Source organism: Cetorhinus maximus, chromosome 7, assembly GCF_964194155.1.
Source record: "Cetorhinus maximus chromosome 7, sCetMax3.hap1.1, whole genome shotgun sequence".
NCBI lineage: Eukaryota > Metazoa > Chordata > Chondrichthyes > Lamniformes > Cetorhinidae > Cetorhinus > Cetorhinus maximus.
In genome coordinates this window covers 37,353,220-37,372,125 of record NC_135885.1, presented here as the reverse complement: position 1 = coordinate 37,372,125, position 18,906 = coordinate 37,353,220, and the positions used below count along the sequence as shown (strand labels likewise).

The 18,906-nt window shown below is 44.7% G+C and overlaps 1 protein-coding gene across 6 annotated transcripts in view; it reads left to right on the top strand.

Moving 5' to 3' along the window:
- The window catches only part of LOC144682720 (protein furry homolog), a 520,809-nt gene that overhangs the window by 319,359 nt on the left and 182,544 nt on the right, over positions 1-18,906 (top strand). For all 6 annotated transcript variants that reach the window (XR_013577095.1, XM_078545350.1, XM_078545351.1 and 3 more), the window contains exons 28-32: positions 1,990-2,100; positions 3,952-4,106; positions 5,261-5,360; positions 12,716-12,887; positions 15,111-15,367. Coding sequence is in view for 5 of the 6 variants with exons in the window: in XM_078545350.1 (XP_078401476.1) it covers positions 1,990-2,100; positions 3,952-4,106; positions 5,261-5,360; positions 12,716-12,887; positions 15,111-15,367 (795 nt within the window). In the remaining variant the exon portion in view is untranslated. The remainder of the gene's footprint in view (positions 1-1,989; positions 2,101-3,951; positions 4,107-5,260; positions 5,361-12,715; positions 12,888-15,110; positions 15,368-18,906) is intronic.

Genomic DNA, 18,906 nt, shown 5'->3' with positions numbered 1-18,906 from the left:
ACTCAACTGTTATTTTCCAGGCCCCCGGAGGATTCACACCATGTGGGGCCTTCAGGTATCAGACAGCCTTCCCTTACCCTGGTAATGGGGATTGCGGTCTCCACTGGAGGCACCTCCTCTGAGGAGAAAGAGAGGGCCAGAGGGGAAGGAGGCCAGGTGTCCCTATTCAGTTTCCAGGGGAGCGACCTGTGGCAGGAGAAGCACAGGCACAAGGGGCACAGGGCCAACAGCAAGTTCAAGGGACCGCAAAAGATGCCAACATCGTGCTGAAAGGTTTTACAGGTGCTGATGCATCTACATCAATATGTTTGAGGTGCAATGCTGACGGATGCTCCATCTCTCACAGGAGGCAGTGACCTCCACCTATCAAAGGATCAGCCCTGAGAATAGCTCCGACTGTGTGGGTGGACACCCCATGCCAGTGGCGATGAAGGTCACAGTGGCCCCCAACTTCTATGCCTTCGGCTCTTTCCAGGGGTCAGTGGGGGATCTTTGTGGAGTGTCCCAATCAGCTGTCCACAGTTGTGTCAAACTGGTGATAGACGCTCCTCCCGTCCTTGGGGACAAGGGTTTCTCTCTTCACTGCCACCTCTAGGAGTGCTGCATAACACTCGTCCAAAAAAAGCGGGGCTGACTGCCCTGCCGGCCTGCTCTCCCGCCTGACATGTCCACCCACTATGGTTTCCATTGGCAACACTTCCGCGTCCTTCGGTGGCAGCCTTCCAGGGGCTGCAGAGGCCACATTTGAATCAGCCGCCTGGTCGCCATTGGACCCGGCGGACGTCATGTCCCACCCCCGCCTGCCCCTTCGTGCACATTCTAGGCCGCGTATCACACTGGGCGAGCCTTAATCGGCCCTTCTGTGTAAAATCGCGGAGCACTGCCGATCACAGGCGGCGGTTGGATTCCCGACCACCCTCGCCAATCCTGCACACCATGGATAAAATTCTGGCCTATGGCCGGGATTCTCCGGCCCTGACGCGGGCGGGATCCGCCGCGGGTGAGGCAGCACCTCTGCCGGAAGTCCATGGACTTGCGGCGGGACAGGAAGATCGCAGCGGCGGGCGGGTGCGGAAAATCATATCGTATGTCTTTAAATGGACCACTGGACTGCATTGAAAAAAGACCCAAAAACTTTACTGCACACATCAACTACAGGCTACTGATGATACACCTCACCCCACTGCACCTCCTTTTGGACTTGTCTCTGACTCTCAATATGGGCTGAAATCTGTACGGTCTTGACAGCTGAACTGCCTCATTAACATCTAGAGCTCACTTGATTTGTACTGATGGATTTACTTCAACTCGATTTCCCCACATTTACTCCTTATAACTCGATACCCTTACCCAACAAAAATCTATCAATCTCAGCCTTGACAATTTCAATTAATCCAGCATCGACACTCTTTTGCAGAGAGTGATTTCAAGATTTCCACCTCCCTTTGGGCAAAAAATTGCTTCCTGATTTCACTCTTAAATAGCCAACTTTTAATTTTAGGGTTATGCCATCTTCTCCTGGAGCTGCCCCACCAGAGCAAATTGGTCTCGATACCTAACCCATTTAACCCCTGTGTAAATTTAAACATCTTAATTAGTTCACAACACAAGCTTCTAAATTCTAGGGAATATAAGCCAACCTAATGAAACCCATCCTCAAAATTTAACTCTTGAGACCTGGTCATTCTGGTGATGCATTGTACCCCCTTCAAAGCCAATAAATGCTTCCTGAGACTCAGAAATGAACACAGTACTCCAGATGGTGTCCAACTTAGGCTATGTGCATCTGAAGCACAACTTCCCTTTATTTTCCTGGGGGTCCTTTATGCCTTCTGTTGGAGTTAAGGAAGGAGGCCAACAGAACCTGAAAAAATTCTAAAATCGAAATGTTAATATAAAACTTAAACTTTTACTGTAAAATAGCTTGTAATTGAGCAAGACTTGTCCCTTGTTAAAATGTTTTCTCTCGCTTTTCCTCTTATTTGTTAGGCAATGTCAGCTGTGCTGTGTTGTGGCCCAGTGTTTGATAATGTGGGTCTCTCTCCAGATGGTTACCTTTATAAATGGTTGGATAATATTTTGGCATGCCATGACCTACGGGTAAGGAAATTATGAGGTAATTTTTTAGTAAGAATGATTGTTGTTGAAGATTCATAACCCTTCACTTGTTATAGTCATTATTTTCTCCTCAGTCTGATACGATACTAGTCATGCACAAGAGAAGTAAAACGCTGTGAAAACGTTTGACTCCTAATAGATATATTTGCTAATATTTACTCCGCATATTTAACCTTATGGTGTCATAGACATTGTGTTTAACCTGGTTCCAACCAATTCTTCTCAGCATCTTGAAATGTTATGAGTTCAAGAGGGAACTTTCTAAAGACAGATCGGTCAGATTAAAATTGACAAATATAAGCTATTGAACAAACAATTTAAACAGAATTCCAAAACTGTCAATGGTAGACAACATTTTGTCAAAGAATACTTTTGTGAGTTTTTGTAAATATTTCTGATAGTTTTATTCTGTAACTATATTGAAGCAGTACTTTGAATTCTACCAAGACACGAGGCTTTTTGCACTATAGAGTTAAATATGCAATTCTAATTGTATTGGCAACATATACCTATTTGAATCACCTGTTAAAATTTTCATTTGGCATTTGCACAGGATACTCTTTGGGGGAAATTTAATTTGTTCCCCCAACCCTGGGAGAGGGCTAGGAAGCCAGGGTAGGGGAAGGGGGGAGCAATGTGGAGTTTGGATGTGGGGCCGTTGAACTGGAAGGGCAGGTGACAGGTAGAGTGCCTGTCACCTGCCCTACTACCCCCCCACCCCCCGCCCCACTAAGTCAGGGACGGGGAAGGTCAAGGACTGCCTTCCCACCTGAAGGTCAGTTGAGGCCACTTAAGGGCCTCATCCCATTGCCACTGATATTTCACGTGGCGGTCTTCCTGCAAGCTCAGTGGGGGGGAAGCCTACTGATCAGGCACACTGTGGCCAACAGAGGGTCCTCCCCAGCGCTAATGGCCATCCCTGGGGAAAGATCCATCCCATGCCCTCATCAACAACCCACCCATCCACCTTTCCTCACCAGAGCCTGCCTGGGTGGCCCTGACAAGCCCGATTTCCCCCATACCTTCATTATGGAGATGCCTCCTCCTCCTTCTGTTGCAGTACCAGCAGTGGCATCGCTCCCTTTGATTGGACAGCAGATCTTGGAGTCCGGATCTTCACCTTTAAAAGCATGGAAGCCCTGACGACAGATAATTTGCCTGATTGGCATTGAATTCCGTCGGGGCTTTCGAAAATGGTCGTGGCAGGGTTGCCCCTGGCTTTCCGGCTGCTGGACAGGGCCAGCGTTAAATTCAGCCGTTTGAGTGCATCCAGTTTCTTTGGAAGCCTTTGTTAACAGTAAAAGCTTCATAATAATGGACAGTTTGTTTTGAAATATTACGTTTACATAGTTAGATAAACTGTTTATCACTTTTATATTGTATGTTGTAAAATAAAGAATCTATCTAGATATTTTGGTTTTACAAAATTACTTCTTTTGTAATACAATGTTTCAAATTTACACATAAGGTTAAAAGTTGAAGCATGTATAGACTTCTATATAATTAATCGACTGTTCATATGCAGACCTTGTATAAACATATGTTTTCCCAAAAGGCAATGTTAGAACATCTGCACAATCAAGACTGATTAATTAAGCATAATTTATTTATAAGTACATATGAATATAAGCCTGAAAATTACACCATGCGCTATTATCATACAAACACTGTGTGTATATCAAATTCCAAAGTCCATTATTTTAATGGAGGCACCTAACTATTCAAAATGGCATACAGGAATTTGATACAACCATTTTAAGCATTTATGTAATAATATATAACAGTGTGATTTTTAGGCCATATTAAGAGACTTCCAATTTTTTGATATTGTAGGTCCACCAGCTTGGCTGTGAAGTTGTGATATTACTGCTAGAACTAAATCCAGACCAAGTAAACCTTTTCAATTGGGCTGTAGATCGTTGCTACACAGGATCTCACCAGCTGGCATCAGGGTGTTTCAAAGCCATTGCTACTGTATGTGGAAGCAGGTAACCAACTTCAGATTGCTAGGCACTGTTCAGCACATGCTATGTAAGGAATTGGATCTAGGATTTCTGATTTATTACTGTGTCATCTTACTCTTAAAGAGTTTAGTGCTCTTTGTATAATTATTTCTCTGTTTTCACAAACTGCCAGTTAGCTTTGGATGACAGGTACAGAAGATAAATTTTCACCTTTCGGCAGTCAACCGGGGGTGTGTCCCAGTTGCCTGCTTTGAAATGGGCAAGGAGCCCCATACTTGGACCTCACTTAAGTCTCACCAGCAGACACTAGATAGATGTCCTGCTGCACTTTGCCAGCTGTGGACCAGTTCAATATTTGATGCCAAGGACCACACCAGCCCACATATAGGCTCTGGGAGGCAGGGATGCGAAAGGAGAGGGAAGCGATTCTGAGCTCCCTGCTTCTCTTGGCTGCACAAAATTATAATCCAGAAGCTTTGGACCATTAGACACTTCTCCCAATTTTCATTTTGATTAACTTCAATAGAAGTGAAAATCAGGAGTTAGTTAATAGGTGCCTAAGCCATTTTGTTCACTTTAAATTATTATTAAAAGTCAAAATTGCTGCCAATATCTCAGCAGACTTGAATAATTAATTGATGTGATATGTAAGGAATGTGCTATTAGGAACAAAAAAAACTGCAAATAGATTTAAAGATCTGTGCTGCAGCATGTTCTGTTATTAAAATGTTAGAATTTATAGGTGGAATTTTACGGCCCTTTCGTGATGGGGGAGGGGCTATAAAATGCAGTGAGCCATCCAAAAGTCCATTGACTTCGGTAGGACCGGAAAATCCCGCTGTCAGGAGTGGCCGTAAAATTCCGTCCATGTAGACTTATTCAAGGTTGTACATAGTTATACTGTGGATTCTGGAAATCTAAAATTGAAGCAGAAAATGTTAGAATTACCCAGGTCTTGCAGCATCTGTGGAGTGAGAAATTAAGTTAATATTTCATGTCAGTGACCTGTAGTCAGAACAGTGCTACTGAGTATTTCCAGCATTTTGTGTTGTTATACACAGTTATATTTGGCATTTCTCAGATTTATTCAGTATATTTATTAAACTGGTGAGGTTGAGGTTAAATGTCAACAAGCATGCTTACAGTGAGTTGTGAAATATTTTCATTTTTCTTCCTAGGAACTATCCATGTGATATAGTGACACTGCTGAACCTGGTGCTTTTTAAAGCTTCTGATACAGACAGAGATATTTATGAAATATCAATGCAGCTTTTGCAGGTATAAAGTAATCCATGTGAAATCTAGCAGAATGTAACTATAAAGACTGAAATTATGACCAGAATTTTACTAACAGGGGGTAAGTCCTGACGTTGGGGCCGAATGTGGATCCCAAGTCCATGCAGACAGGCAGCGGGACTGCAGGTGACAATTTTCCCAGCAGCAACCACTTAACTGGCCGCTTCTGGGCCCGCTGTCCAACTAATGATGGCAGGCTGGCTCTCCACACTGCCAGCCCTGTCAGCCAGCTCAGCAACACCCTTGCAATGGATTTGGAGTGGTTTTTTTCTCTGACAAGGCCACTCCAGCTGTGCTTTTCGGGTCACAGGGGGCCACCTTTGTAGCCCAGAGTTGCCTCCTTCTGCCATGGAGCCTTTGAATTGGATGACCGCCCAGGGAAATCGCTGAGAGGCTGCCTCCATGCCGCTGGTGGCCTTTCCACACAGTGGCGGGCCAGTCTACTGCCAGCAAAATCCCCGTGGGCCAGAAAAATGGCTCTTCATTTGGTCTTTAATTGCCTGAATAGGCCATCAGTCTTCAGTCAGCGAATGGCGAGCAGCTGCCATTCCAGCCCTTGATAAAATGGCCAGGCAGCAGGACTGCATCAAGGATGGATCCCAACACAGCTCCCCAGCATTTTACCAGCCCCTCTACCACCTGGGGCCAGTAAAACCTCACTCTTGGTATTCATTATTCATTAAGTAACTCTGCCAAAATGATCTGACCATGTTCATTTTCAATGCCCTATGTTTTTCTGAGTGTGTTCGTAAAGATGTGTGTTATTTCTTCCTACACTGGGTGCAAGTTTTTTTCATGCTCAATCTGAGCTCGCCTTGTCTTTTTTTTGTTCCTATTTGTCAGTTATGATATTACTCATGTTGCTTTGTCACAAATTTGGACTTTGGTGTGCACTTTTTAGGTTTTAATTGTGGTGTGTGATCATACACAACATAACATGTAGGGCAGTGCCCAGTATCCTGATGGTAGTTATGATGCTTTCATTCTGTGACATTCTACTGTGCTAGTTGCATTTGAGCCACAAAGGCATACCAGAGGGTGACCACTGGGCGACAATGACTATCCTTTGATGACATGGCTCATGAATTTATTGCGTACGGGGACACCATGCATATGACAAAAGCCATGTTGCCACATGAAATGTGATAGAGCAGACCATTGAGGTAATGAAACAATGCTTCCAATGCCTGGACTGTTCTGGGGGAACCTTGCTGTACTCTGACTGAGTATGAAAGTGAGCAATGTTGTTTTTTCTTTGCTATATTCCTGCTCTTCCACCTCTTACTCCTCTTAGTCTTCCACCACTGCCTGGCCAGGTTGGAGTTCTTGGGTATCTGAAAAGAGAAAAGCACATGTGTAGGGTTGAGGAAAGGACATGGAAAGCAAGAGGTGCGTGCTTACACCAACTGCAATTTATGTGTCAGAAGAGATTGTGGGATGAGGGGGAAGTTGGATGTAAGAAGGAAAGTTAGCTCTTCAATCATTTAGACCCTACCATTGACCACAGTCTTAATGACGGCCATTCCAATGATGGCAAGTACCACTTCCTCCCTCGCAGTAATGACATGCAGCTATGCCAGTTTCCCATCAGTTAGTGCCTGCTGCCTCCAGTAATGCCAACTTGTCCTGTAAGGGGGAAGGAGGTGTGCCAGCGAGTGTGATACAAGTGTTTAGGTGGTCCAGTTGTCACAGTTGAATAACTGGCAGTGTGTGCAAGCTGTGTGATGTGGATGTAAGGTTTGCAACTGTGTTAAGTGTGTGACGATGATGCAAAACTCAGAGTTTGCAACAGTGCTAGGCGTGTGAGGATGAGATGAAACTATGAATATTAGATATGAGTCATGAGATTTTTGGCAGGCGAGTGATGCAGCTAATGTGTGTTGAACATTGTGTAAAGCTAGTGGTGTAATTGGTGGGATATGGTATTTGAAGGAGAATTCACTAACTTTAAATATTCATGCGAGGTAATTAAACTTTTTGCCACACTGCATTCAGGTTCTCAAGGTTTGATTCCTGGAATTGACCCCCAAGACTATCTGGTCTCACTTCTTACGTGAAGTTTGTCCAGATGATCTCCTGTCAATTGATCACATATCCACTCCATCATCTCCACCAAGATATCCACTGCAATGTCAGAAAACTTTGGAGTGTGCTCTCCCCTGTTGTGCAATAATTCACTCTTCTTCCTGCTCAGGCTTCCAGAAGCAGTTGCAAACTCCTTCAGCCAGAATGCACCTCCAATTTTAACTAGTTACTGCAGGCTACCTTTAAGTGATGCTGTCCTCGCATGAATTTGGGCCCTCTGCTGAGGCATGCAGCCACTCAACAGCGCATTTAGCATTGGTTTCACATGGCAATCATGCAAAGAAGTTAAAAGCAAAAAACTGCGGATGCTGGAAATCCAAAACAAAAACAAAAATACCTGGAAAAACTCAGCGGGTCTGGCAGCATCTGCGGAAAGGAGCACAGTTAACATTTCGAGTCCGAATGACCCTTCAACAGAACTAAGTAAAAATAGAAGAGAGGTGAAATATAATCTGGTTTAAAGGGGAGGGGTAGGACAAGAAGAGCTGGATAGAGGGCCAGTAATAGGTGGAGGTAACCAAAAGATGTCACAGACAAAAGGGCAAAGAGGTGTTGAAGGTGGTGATATTATCTGAAGGTATGTGCTAATTAAGGGTAGAAAGCAGGACGAGCAAGGTACAGATAGCCCTAGTGGGGGTGGGGTGGGGGGGAAGGGATCAAAATAGGCTAAAAGGTAGAGATAAAACAATGGATGGAAATACACTTAAAAATAATGGAAGTAGGTGGGAAAAGAAAAATCTATATAAATTATTGGAAAAAACAAAAAGGAGGAGAAAAATCGGAAAGGGGGTGGGGATGGAGGAGAGAGTTCATGATCTAAAATTGTTGAACTCAATATTCAGTCCGGAAGGCTGTAAGGTGCCTAGTCGGAAGATGAGGTGCTGTTCCTCCAGTTTGCGTTGAGCTGGAACAATGCAGCAAGCCAAGGACGGACATGTGGGCAGGAGAGCAGGGTGGAGTTTTGAAATGGCAAGCGACAGGGAGGTCTGGGTAATACTTGCGGACAGACCGAAGGTGTTTGGTCTCTCCAATGTAGAGGAAACCGCATTGGGAGTAACGAATGCAGTAGACTAAGTTGAGGGAAGTGCAAGTGAAATGCTGCTTCACTTGAAAGGAGTGTTTGGGCCCTTGGACGGTCAGGAGAGGGGAAGTAAAGGGGCAGGTGTTGCACCTTCTGCGGTTGCATGGGAAGGTGCCGTGGGAGGGTGTTGAGGTGTAGGGGGTGATGGAGGAGTGGACCAGGGTGTCCCGGAGGGAACGATCCCTGCGGAATGCCGCCAGGGGGGGTGAAGGGAAGATGTGTTTGCTGGTGGCATCATGTTGGAGTTGGCGGAAATGGCAGAGGATGATCCTTTGAATGCAGAGGCTGGTGGGGTGATAGGTGAGGACAAGGGGGACCCTATCATGTTTCTGGGAGGGAGAAGAAGGTGTGAGGGCGGATGCGCGGGAGATGGGCCGGACATGGTTGAGGGCCCTATCAACCACTGTGGGTGGAAAACCTCGGTTAACGAAGAAGAAGGACATGTCAGAGGAACTGTTTTTGAAAGTGGCATCATCAGAACAGATGCGATGGAGGCGAAGGAACTGAGAGAATGGGATGGAGTCCTTACAGGAAGTGGGGTGTGAGGAGCTGTAGCCGAGGTAGCTGTGGGAGTCGGTAGGCTTGTAATGGATATTGGTGGACAGTCTATCACCAGAAATTGAGACAGAGAGGTTAAGGAAGGGAAGGGAAGTGTCAGAGATGGACCGTGTGAAAATGATGGAGGGGTGGAAATTGGAAGCAAAATTAATAAATTTTTCCAGGTCCAGACGAGAGCATGAAGCAGCACCGAAGTAATCATCGATGTACCGGAGAAAGAGTTGTGGGAGGGGGCCTGAGTAGGACTGGAACAAGGAATGTTCCACATACCCCATAAAGAGACAGGCATAGCTGGGGCTCCCTCATGTTTCGAACCCACCCAGGATTTTAGCTATCTCCATGACATACAACGCTCCTCAGACTGCTGTTCTCATCGCATTCTGAGATCCACACTCAGTGCCATGCGCCGTCATATGAACACACTCAACCTCTCCCTCCAGCAGCACCGCCGCACCCTTTTTCAAAGCTGCGCGTGCCCCCAGTTTCATTTTATTCTTCGTCTCATCCGACGCCCCAACAAGAAACTTTGTCTCTTTCTTTCAGGTACAAAGGAACGCAAGCTCCAACAACTCATCGACACCAACACCCATCCAGGACCCTCCACCCCTGCCTGTCCCTCTGTCCCCATCCCGTCTTCCAATCCCAGCCCCGGCTGTGTATTCACCATACCCCCTGACCTTCCCCTCTCCGACGCTGAACGTTCAGTGCTCAGCAAAGGACTTAGGTTCATACCCTTACACCCTCATCTCAATGAATTTCGGGCACGGCACGATGCTGAACTCTTCTTCCGCCGCCTTCGTCTCCGTGCTCACTGCTTTGGGCAGGAGTCCTCTCCCCGTTCAACGGATCCTTTTACCCACCTCCAATATTCTCCCTCCACCTGGACCCCTCCCTCTGGATTCTTACCTTCTCTTGATTTTTTCATTGAGAACTGTCGGCATGACATTAGTCGTCTCAATTTCTCTGCTCCTCTCACCCACTGTAACCTGTCTATCTCTGAACTTGCTGCACTCCGTTTTCTCAGGTCCAACCCTGACATTGTCATCAAACCCGCTGACAAGTGTGGTGCTGTTGTTGTCTGGCGCACTGACCTCTACCTCACAGAGACTGAGCGTCAACTCGCAGACACTTCCTCCTACCTCTCCATGGACCATGACCCCACCACTGAACATCAAGCCATTGTTTCCAGGACTGTTACTGACCTCATCTCCTCTGGTGATCTTCCCTCCACAGCTTCCAACCTCATAGTCTCCCAACCTCAGACGGCCCGCTTCTACCTCCTACCCAAAATCCACAAACAGGATTGTCCCGGCAGACCGGGACAGCCTGTTCCTGCCCCACGGAACTCATTTCTTGCTATCTTGACTCCATTCTCTCTCCCCTTGTCCAGTCCCTTCCCACCTACATCCGTGATTCCTCTGACACCCTACATCATAACAACAATTTCCAGTTCCCTGGCCCCAACCACCTCCTCTTCACCATGGACGTCCAATCCCTCTACACCTCCATCCCACACCGGGATGGTCTGATGGCTCTCCGCTTCTTCCTCGAACGGAGGCCCAAACAATCCCCATCCACCACTACTCTCCTCCGTCTGGCTGAACTTGTTCTCACACTGAACAATTTCTCCTTAAACTCCTCTCACTTCCTCCAAATAAAAGGTGTGGCTATGGGTACCCGCATGGGCCCCAGCTATGCCTGTCTCTTCATGGGGTATGTGGAACATTCCTTGTTCCAATCCTACTCCGGCCCCCTCCCACAACTCTTTCTCCGGTACATCAATGATTACTTCGGTGCTGCTTCATGCTCTCGTCTGGACCTGGAAAAATTTATTAATTTTGCTTCCAATTTCCACCCCTCCATCATTTTCACACGGTCCATCTCTGACACTTCCCTTCCCTTCCTTGACCTCTCTGTCTCAATTTCTGGTGATAGACTGTCCACCAATATCCATTACAAGCCTACCGACTCCCACAGCTACCTCGACTACAGCTCCTCACACCCCACTTCCTGTAAGGACTCCATCCCATTCTCTCAGTTCCTTCGCCTCCATCGCATCTGTTCTGATGATGCCACTTTCAAAAACAGTTCCTCTGACATGTCCTTCTTCTTCCTTAACCGAGGTTTTCCACCCACGGTGGTTGACAGGGCCCTCAACCGTGTCCGGCCCATCTCCCGCGCATCCGCCCTCACACCTTCTTCTCCCTCCCAGAAACATGATAGGGTCCCCCTTGTCCTCACTTATCACCCCACCAGCCTCCACATTCAAAGCACCATCCTCCGCCATTTCCGCCAACTCCAGCATGATGCCACCACCAAACACATCTTCCCTTCACCCCCCCTGGCAGCATTCCGCAGGGATCGTTCCCTACGGGACACCCTGGTCCACTCCTCCATCACCCCATACACCTCAACACCCTCCCACGGAACCTTCCCATGCAACCGCAGAAGGTGCAACACCTGCCCCTTTACTTCTGCTCTCCTCACCATCCAAGGGCCCAAACACTCCTTTCAAGTGAAGCAGCATTTCACTTGCACTTCCCTCAACTTAGTCTACTGCATTCGTTGCTCCCAATGCGGTTTCCTCTACATTGGAGAGACCAAACGCAGACTGGGTGACCGCTTTGCAGAACACCTTCGGTCTGTCTGCTAGTATTACCCAGACCTCCCTGTCGCTTGCCATTTCAAAACTCCACCCTGCTCTCATGCCCACATGTCCGTCCTTGGCTTGCTGCATTGTTCCAATGAAGCTCAACGCAAACTGGAGGAACAGCACCTCCTCTTCCGACTAGGCACTTTACAGCCTTCCGGACTGAATATTGAGTTCAACAATTTTAGATCATGAACTCTCTCCTCCATCCCCACCCCCTTTCCGATTTTCCCCCTCCTTGTTTTTTTCCAATAATTTATATAGATTTTTCTTTTCCCACCTACTTCCATTATTTTTAAGTGTATTTCCATCCATTGTTTTATCTCTACCTTTTAGCCTATTTCGATCCCTTCCCCCCACCCCACCCCCACTAGGGCTATCTGTACCTTGCTCGTCCTGCTTTCTACCCTTAATTAGCACATTCCTTTAGATAATATCACCACCTTCAACACTCTTTGTCCTTTTGTCTGTGACATCTTTTGGTTATCTCCACCTATCACTAGCCATCTATCCAGCTCTTCTTGTCCCACCCCCCCTTAAACCAGATTATATTTCACCTCTCTTCTATTTTTACTTAGTTCTGTTGAAGGGTCATTCGGACTCGAAACGTTAACTGTGCTCCTATCCGCAGATGCTGCCAGACCTGCTGAGTTTTTCCAGGTATTTTTGTTTTTGTTATGCAAAAAAGTTGGCCTGCTGCCTGCAGCAGATGCAATGGGCATTTGTTAATCGCACATCACAATTTGTGGGCTGTTTTTGGGTTCTCTCCAGTTAAGCATCATCCCACCCCTTCCTCCCTGATCTTAATCCCTCAAATGCTGCAATTTTAATCCAGGCTTAACAGAAGACATAAATACTGTGTAATGAGTCCAGAACTCGTACAAGTAATGTATATATTGTATTTGTGGCATCCAGTTTAAATTCATGATAACAGCTGACTTTACAATCTATTCTTTTTTCCAGATTCTGGAAACAAAACTATTCCTGTATTCCAAAAAAGTGGCTGAGCAGAAACCTGATAGTATTCTGTTTGGAACACATGGGCCATTACCTCATCTATATTCTGTGTCATTGTCTCAACTGTCAAATGAATTGGCAAGGATGTATCCTGAGCTAACGCTTCCTATGTTTTCAGGTATTCTCTAGTATATTAGAAAATAATAGCTCATTTAGGACATATTTTTCTCTTCTAGGAATCATAAGCACAAATTAAAAGAGAAAACATGCAGTGTGAATTCATTGGAAGAGACAAAATAAAATTAGCCAATCATGACAGATTTTTAATATTGTTCTTTCTGTATTTTTCAAGAAGATAAATTTGTCTTTAACACCAAAGTGAAAGGCTTGAATCTTGATGGATGGGTTGAGTAGGCAGGAGGGTTTCTGTAGGAAAATCCTGAATTTTGGGTTTCATTGTATGTCCTAGAGGTTTGAATCCACAACAGCATAGTTTTGGTTTGACATATTACCTGCCCAGAAGTCAGTCTGATTGACAGGCTTGGCTTCCAGTCAGGCTTGGGGGAAGCACTCTGCAGCAGGCTGCAGCCACCTGCTGGGAGCCAGTGGGAGCATAGGGTAGTTCAATTCCTAACTCCCTGCAAGAGACGTAGTCTGCTGGGTGTGGGGGTATTTAGGGGGCTGAGGGGGAAAACACTTAGCTTATCCTGAAGATGGTTCATTCCTCCCTTCAGCTGTCAGGCTCCCTGAGGCCTGGGAATCTTGACTAGCTACGGTCAAACCTGCGAAGTAATCAGAGGTGATCAGCCTTATTAAGATATTTAGTTGGCCAACCTGCCTCATGAGAGAGCTTGCCCACCTCTTACCCCGTCTCTGTAAAACCCAGATATGGCTGGTATGGAGATGGATTTGGGTGTGCTTTGAGATTTTTAAGTTTTAGCATCTCACTTGACCCAACCCACTGGTTTTTGAGAATTAAGATTAAGCCCAAATGGTTTGTTTATATCCAGCTCTAGAACCCACAAAACCTTTGCAAATGGCACAGTATAGGAAAGGTTGTGTTGTTAACTTGTACATGGAAGTAGAGAACGGCTCAGAAAAACAACTTAGGTCTGGGATCTTGGGAAACACAAATGAATTTTCAGTGGACCCAAAGGCTTAGAAATTTGATCACTCCTGGAATGCCATTTAAAGGCAAGCCAGGATTCCTTAAAGACTCTGAAAAAATATAAATTTATCACTTTTGTATGTGGGGTTTGGAGGAGCCGGAGTGCATCTCTAGACCTTACAGTTAAGGTTCAGGCCTTCCTTGCCCCCAGACACTCTCCCAACTCTAACCTACCACTGTTCCTTCCATGGGACGCCTTACAGAGCCCCATTCAGAACACCTACTTGCATGTCCATGAATTTCTGCAGGATGGCAGCCACTATTGACTGGTTCTGCACAGGAAGTAAACTGGTGACATGGCAGTGAGACCTGACAGTTAACATCAGCTTGACCTCATGTTTGGGTCAAAAATGGGCTGATACGTTCAGTTTTCCTTTGAACTTCACTGAGAGTTACAAACAGTCTTTCCTGCCTCAATTGGTAAAATGAATAACAATGTCATTCAGAATTAAATCTTTAATTGCCAAAATACCAAAATGTGAGTACAAAAGCATGCAGTTTATAAAGAAACAATGTCCTGGTTATTTCTTTCTACACAATTGATGGCAAATCATAAATGTTTATGAACTTCACTTAAGCAAAATGAAATCCATAAATGCAGGACATTATCTAACAGCTTTGCCTGGTGCTGTCTTTCAAACTGATGCCCAGGTGTAAAACTGACATTGCTGATTGGCTGCCCATTATAGAAACTGCCTAAATTTCACTTCAGGTGGTTTCTTTAAAGGGCAGTTAATCCACAAGTTTAAAATCTAACCCAAAGCTTCTAAAGTCAAGCACCTGTGAACTGTCAAAAATAACAGTGATTTGTATCATTATTTCCCACAGTTATGAATTTTGATTTTTATGCAGTACTGTTCGAACCATGATAACAGCCACACAAGAATATGTTTTCTTACATATGCCTCAAATGAACATTGTTATTTTAAAAACATTTTTTCTCTTGCAACCTCTGAACTACTACAGTAAAATATATATATTTTCACCATTTCTTCTTTATGTTTGGGATTTCCTTACAAACTGGGAAGTTCTGTGAACAATTTGTACATTTGTGAAGTGATTTAGCACTTCCTGTAAAATAACTGAAAGGAGTTTCTATATTTTCTATCTTAAACATCAACTATAATACGGTAACATCTAGGCTATTTTGCATTGACACAATTACTATTACTACATGTATATTTTTTAAAGTACCAAGGGAAGACAATGTTTTGTTTACATCTCTTTGACCAGAGGTTAGCCAGAGATTTCCAACCACTCACCCAAATGGCCGTCAAATTATGCTCACCTATCTTTTGCCGTGGCTTCGTAACATTGAGCTAGTGGATGGTGGACTTCTCCCCATAACATCAAACCCACAAACTCCTGATGAACAAGCTAACTACAAGGAGGAGGAAATGATTGAGGAATATGGATTAAAAGGAAATGGCTGGGGGTCTCCACAGGCCACTTCTTTGGTTCTCAATAACCTCATGTATATGACTGCCAAGGTAACGTTTCATTTCGTTTTTTTCTTTATTCATTCTTGGAATGTGGGTGTCACTGGCAAGGCCAGCATTTGTTGCCCATCTCTAATTGCCCTTGAACTGAGTGGCTTGCTAGGCCATTTCAGAGGGCATTGCAGAAAAAAGAGACATGTCTAAGCTTTCAGTCTTGCACTCATCAGGACATTTCGCAAGAATATCAATATAAGGGAAAAACAACAATTTATACTATATGGAAGAGAGAGCTGATTGGTAGGCAAGTGGACTCTGATTGGTAGAGGTGTTGCCATGGAGAATGCACCAGTGATAGTGACTGACAGTTAATTGCCAAGCATTGTTTGAAATTTAAACTGGGCAGCTTGACCCTGATTGGTCAAGGCATTGCCCTGAGGAATGAGTCAGTGAATGGCTGTCACTTGTTTTGTTGAACTGAAACAGGTGCAATGTGTGTACATGTTCTTTCTGTCCGCAAAGAACAGAGCCCTGTATTTTGATATATGTAGCTTCCAGTGCACGTAAATGCGCCACTCTGTGAGCCCAAACGACAATCTTAAATTGGTGGTGCATTATAAAGCTTTATAATGTTGACAGCATGGGTTTAATCCCTGTACTGGCTGAGGTAGTTCTTGGGACCTGCCTCTTCTCCTTGCCCCATTGCTAATCATGGCTTATGCCATGACATCAAAATCTTCAGACAACGAAGATACTAATCAAGAGAGAGATGAATGCAATGAATTTAATCCCATTTCTTCAGCATGTTAACACTATAAAATGAATAAAGTTTGACATAGCAGGAATTGGTTAAATTTTCTCGATAATAATATATAATGTGCTAAATTTAGCTTTATAGCATGCAGGTGTTGCTTTTTTTATTACAATGAAAATAAAACAGTGTATGGGGTAGATTTCCAATTGGTCACCGAGATGTGAAGTTCATAGGCTGGATTTTCATGCCTCCGTCTGTGTCAGAACAGAGGTGCGAGATTTAAAAATGGTGGACACGACCTGATTCTGGGATTCACCTCCCAATTCTGTTGTGTGGGATTTTTAAGGGTGTGGGTTAAGGGTCCGGGTAGTGAACTTGCATGCAACAGTCCTACCCTTAGCTACTCCGTTGCGGGAGTGGGCATTTTAGACAGCAACGCCCCCCACCCCCCAACCATTTCCTTGGAGCTGGGCCCATTTAGGTAGGAGACGGGGTTTACGGCACCACAGAGGGGGAAGCCTAGTCTGAAGCCTTTGATAGGTAAGTTCAAAAGGTATTGACAACTTCACATGTCACAATTTAACATGTATATGTTAAATGTGTTTTTAATATAGTGGTTAATGATAGCGCTTTTGTTTTGAAAAGGTAGGTGACCATTAAATTGACCAGCACTGTGAAAATGTTCATATGCATTAAAGTACTTTATTCAGAGGATAAAGTTCTCTTTTACATTCAACAGTATTGAAATTCAGATTTTAATGTATCAGTTTCCCTTGTGATTTAATCTTTACATTGATCTGTTGAGCCTTTGAAGCAGTGGAACAGATGGTCACCTGTTCCACAACTTCAAAGGTCTTAATATATTCAGTTCTGCAGTTTTTGTTGACACAGTGTGAAATAGAATCCCATGATGAATGTTTGGCTGAGCTTCAAACCCCATTAATGGATTCTGCTCAGCAGGGGTTCTGGTATAGCTATCAAGGAGACGGTGAGCTTTATTTTGATTATTGGCAGTTTTAAGAACAGTTCGTAGGATTATGTTTTTGAAGAGGATTTTAAATGACCTTTTGACACTTTTATGACCACTTAAGAGGAGTAAGTATCTTTTTCAAGTGGAAATTGAATGACCGTGTGTTTCACTGAAAGTTTTATGAACACCTAAGAGTTTTTAAGGTTTCTTGACGAGGTTTTTGAATGGCTATTTGATTTCATAATATTATTATAGAGCTCATGAGTTCTGCCTCTAGTGGATACTGGGTGAGTGGTCATGGGAGGTATGGAGAGCACATGGGGGATATGAGGAGGCATGGGGGTTGGGTGAGCGGTGAGGGCTAGTGTGCCTAACACCCATACAGAACTGGGCCAATGTCCCAGCGAACAGCAGTGGGCCTTCAAACCTGGCCGCTTTGCCATCTGCCCACCTCCGTTCCCATCTTGGGCCAGCTTCTAGAAGTGGTGGTCCAGAATCCAGCCCAATAATGAAACAGCATGGGTGAAAACTGCCAGGCAGGAGGCAGGATTGTGACGTTGGGATATAGCTCAACTTGCAATTCCTGCTTTGAGGATGAAAATCTGGGCCCTTATTCCAGATTATAGAAACTGCCTGCTTTTCATTTTCACTGAAATCAATGAAAGTGAAAATGAGGAGGACCCTATAATGCGCAGCCTGTCCACAATGACAATTTTACATCTGGCAGCAAATGAAACCCCGCTATGTAAGAAAGAAGGGAGAGAGAAAACGGGGAATTACAGACCTGTAAGCCTGATGTCAGTAGCAAGTAAAATACTAGAATCTATTATAAAGGGTTTAATAACTGGACACTTAGAAAATAATGATCTGATTAGGCTGAGTCAACATGGATATATGAAAGGGAAATCATGTTTGACAAACTTAGTTGGAGTTTTTTTGAGGATGTTCAATGACTTGGCCTCCAGAGCCTTCTGTGGTGGAGAATTCCACAGGTTCACCATCCTCTGAATGAAGCAGCTTCTCCTCATCCCAGTCCTAAATGGCTAATCCCGTATCCTGAGACCATGACCCCATGTTCTAGACCTCCTAGCCGGAGGAAACACCATCCCTACATCCAGTCTGTCTAGCCCTGTCAGCATTTTATACATTTCAGAGTTCCCCTCTCATTCTTCTAAACTCCAGTGAATACAGGACTAGTCAACCCAATCTCTTCTCATACATAATCATGCCATCCCAGAAATCAGTCTGGTGAACCTTTGCTGCACTTCCTCAATGGCAAGTATATCTTTTCTTAGGTAAGGAGACCAAAACTGCACACAATACTCCAAGTGTGGTCTCACCAGGGCCTTGTACAGCTGCAGGAAGGCATCCTTGCTCCTGCACTCAAGTCCTCTTGCAATGAAGGCCAACATACTATTTGCCTTCTTATCTGCTCGCTGCACCTGCATGCTTGCTTTCAATGATTGGTGTACAAGGATACCCTTGTACATCAACATTTCCCAATCTATCACCATTTAAATAATACTCTGCCATTCTGTTTTTCCTACCAAAGTGGATAACTTCACACTTATCCATGTATCTGCTCACTCACTCAACTTGTCTAAATCGCCTTGAAGCCTCTTAACATCCTCCTCACCACTCTCATTCCCACCAAGTTTCATGTCATCAGTAAACTTGGAAATATTAAATGTGGTTCCCTCATCCAAATCATTGATATATGGTGTGAATAGCTGGGGCCCAAGCACTGATCCCTGTGGTACCTAGAAGTTCCCCTCCAAGTCGCTCACCGTCCTGACTTGGAAATCTATCGCCATTCCTTCACTGTCGCTGAGTTCAAATCCTGGAACTCCCTTCCCAATGGCACTGTGG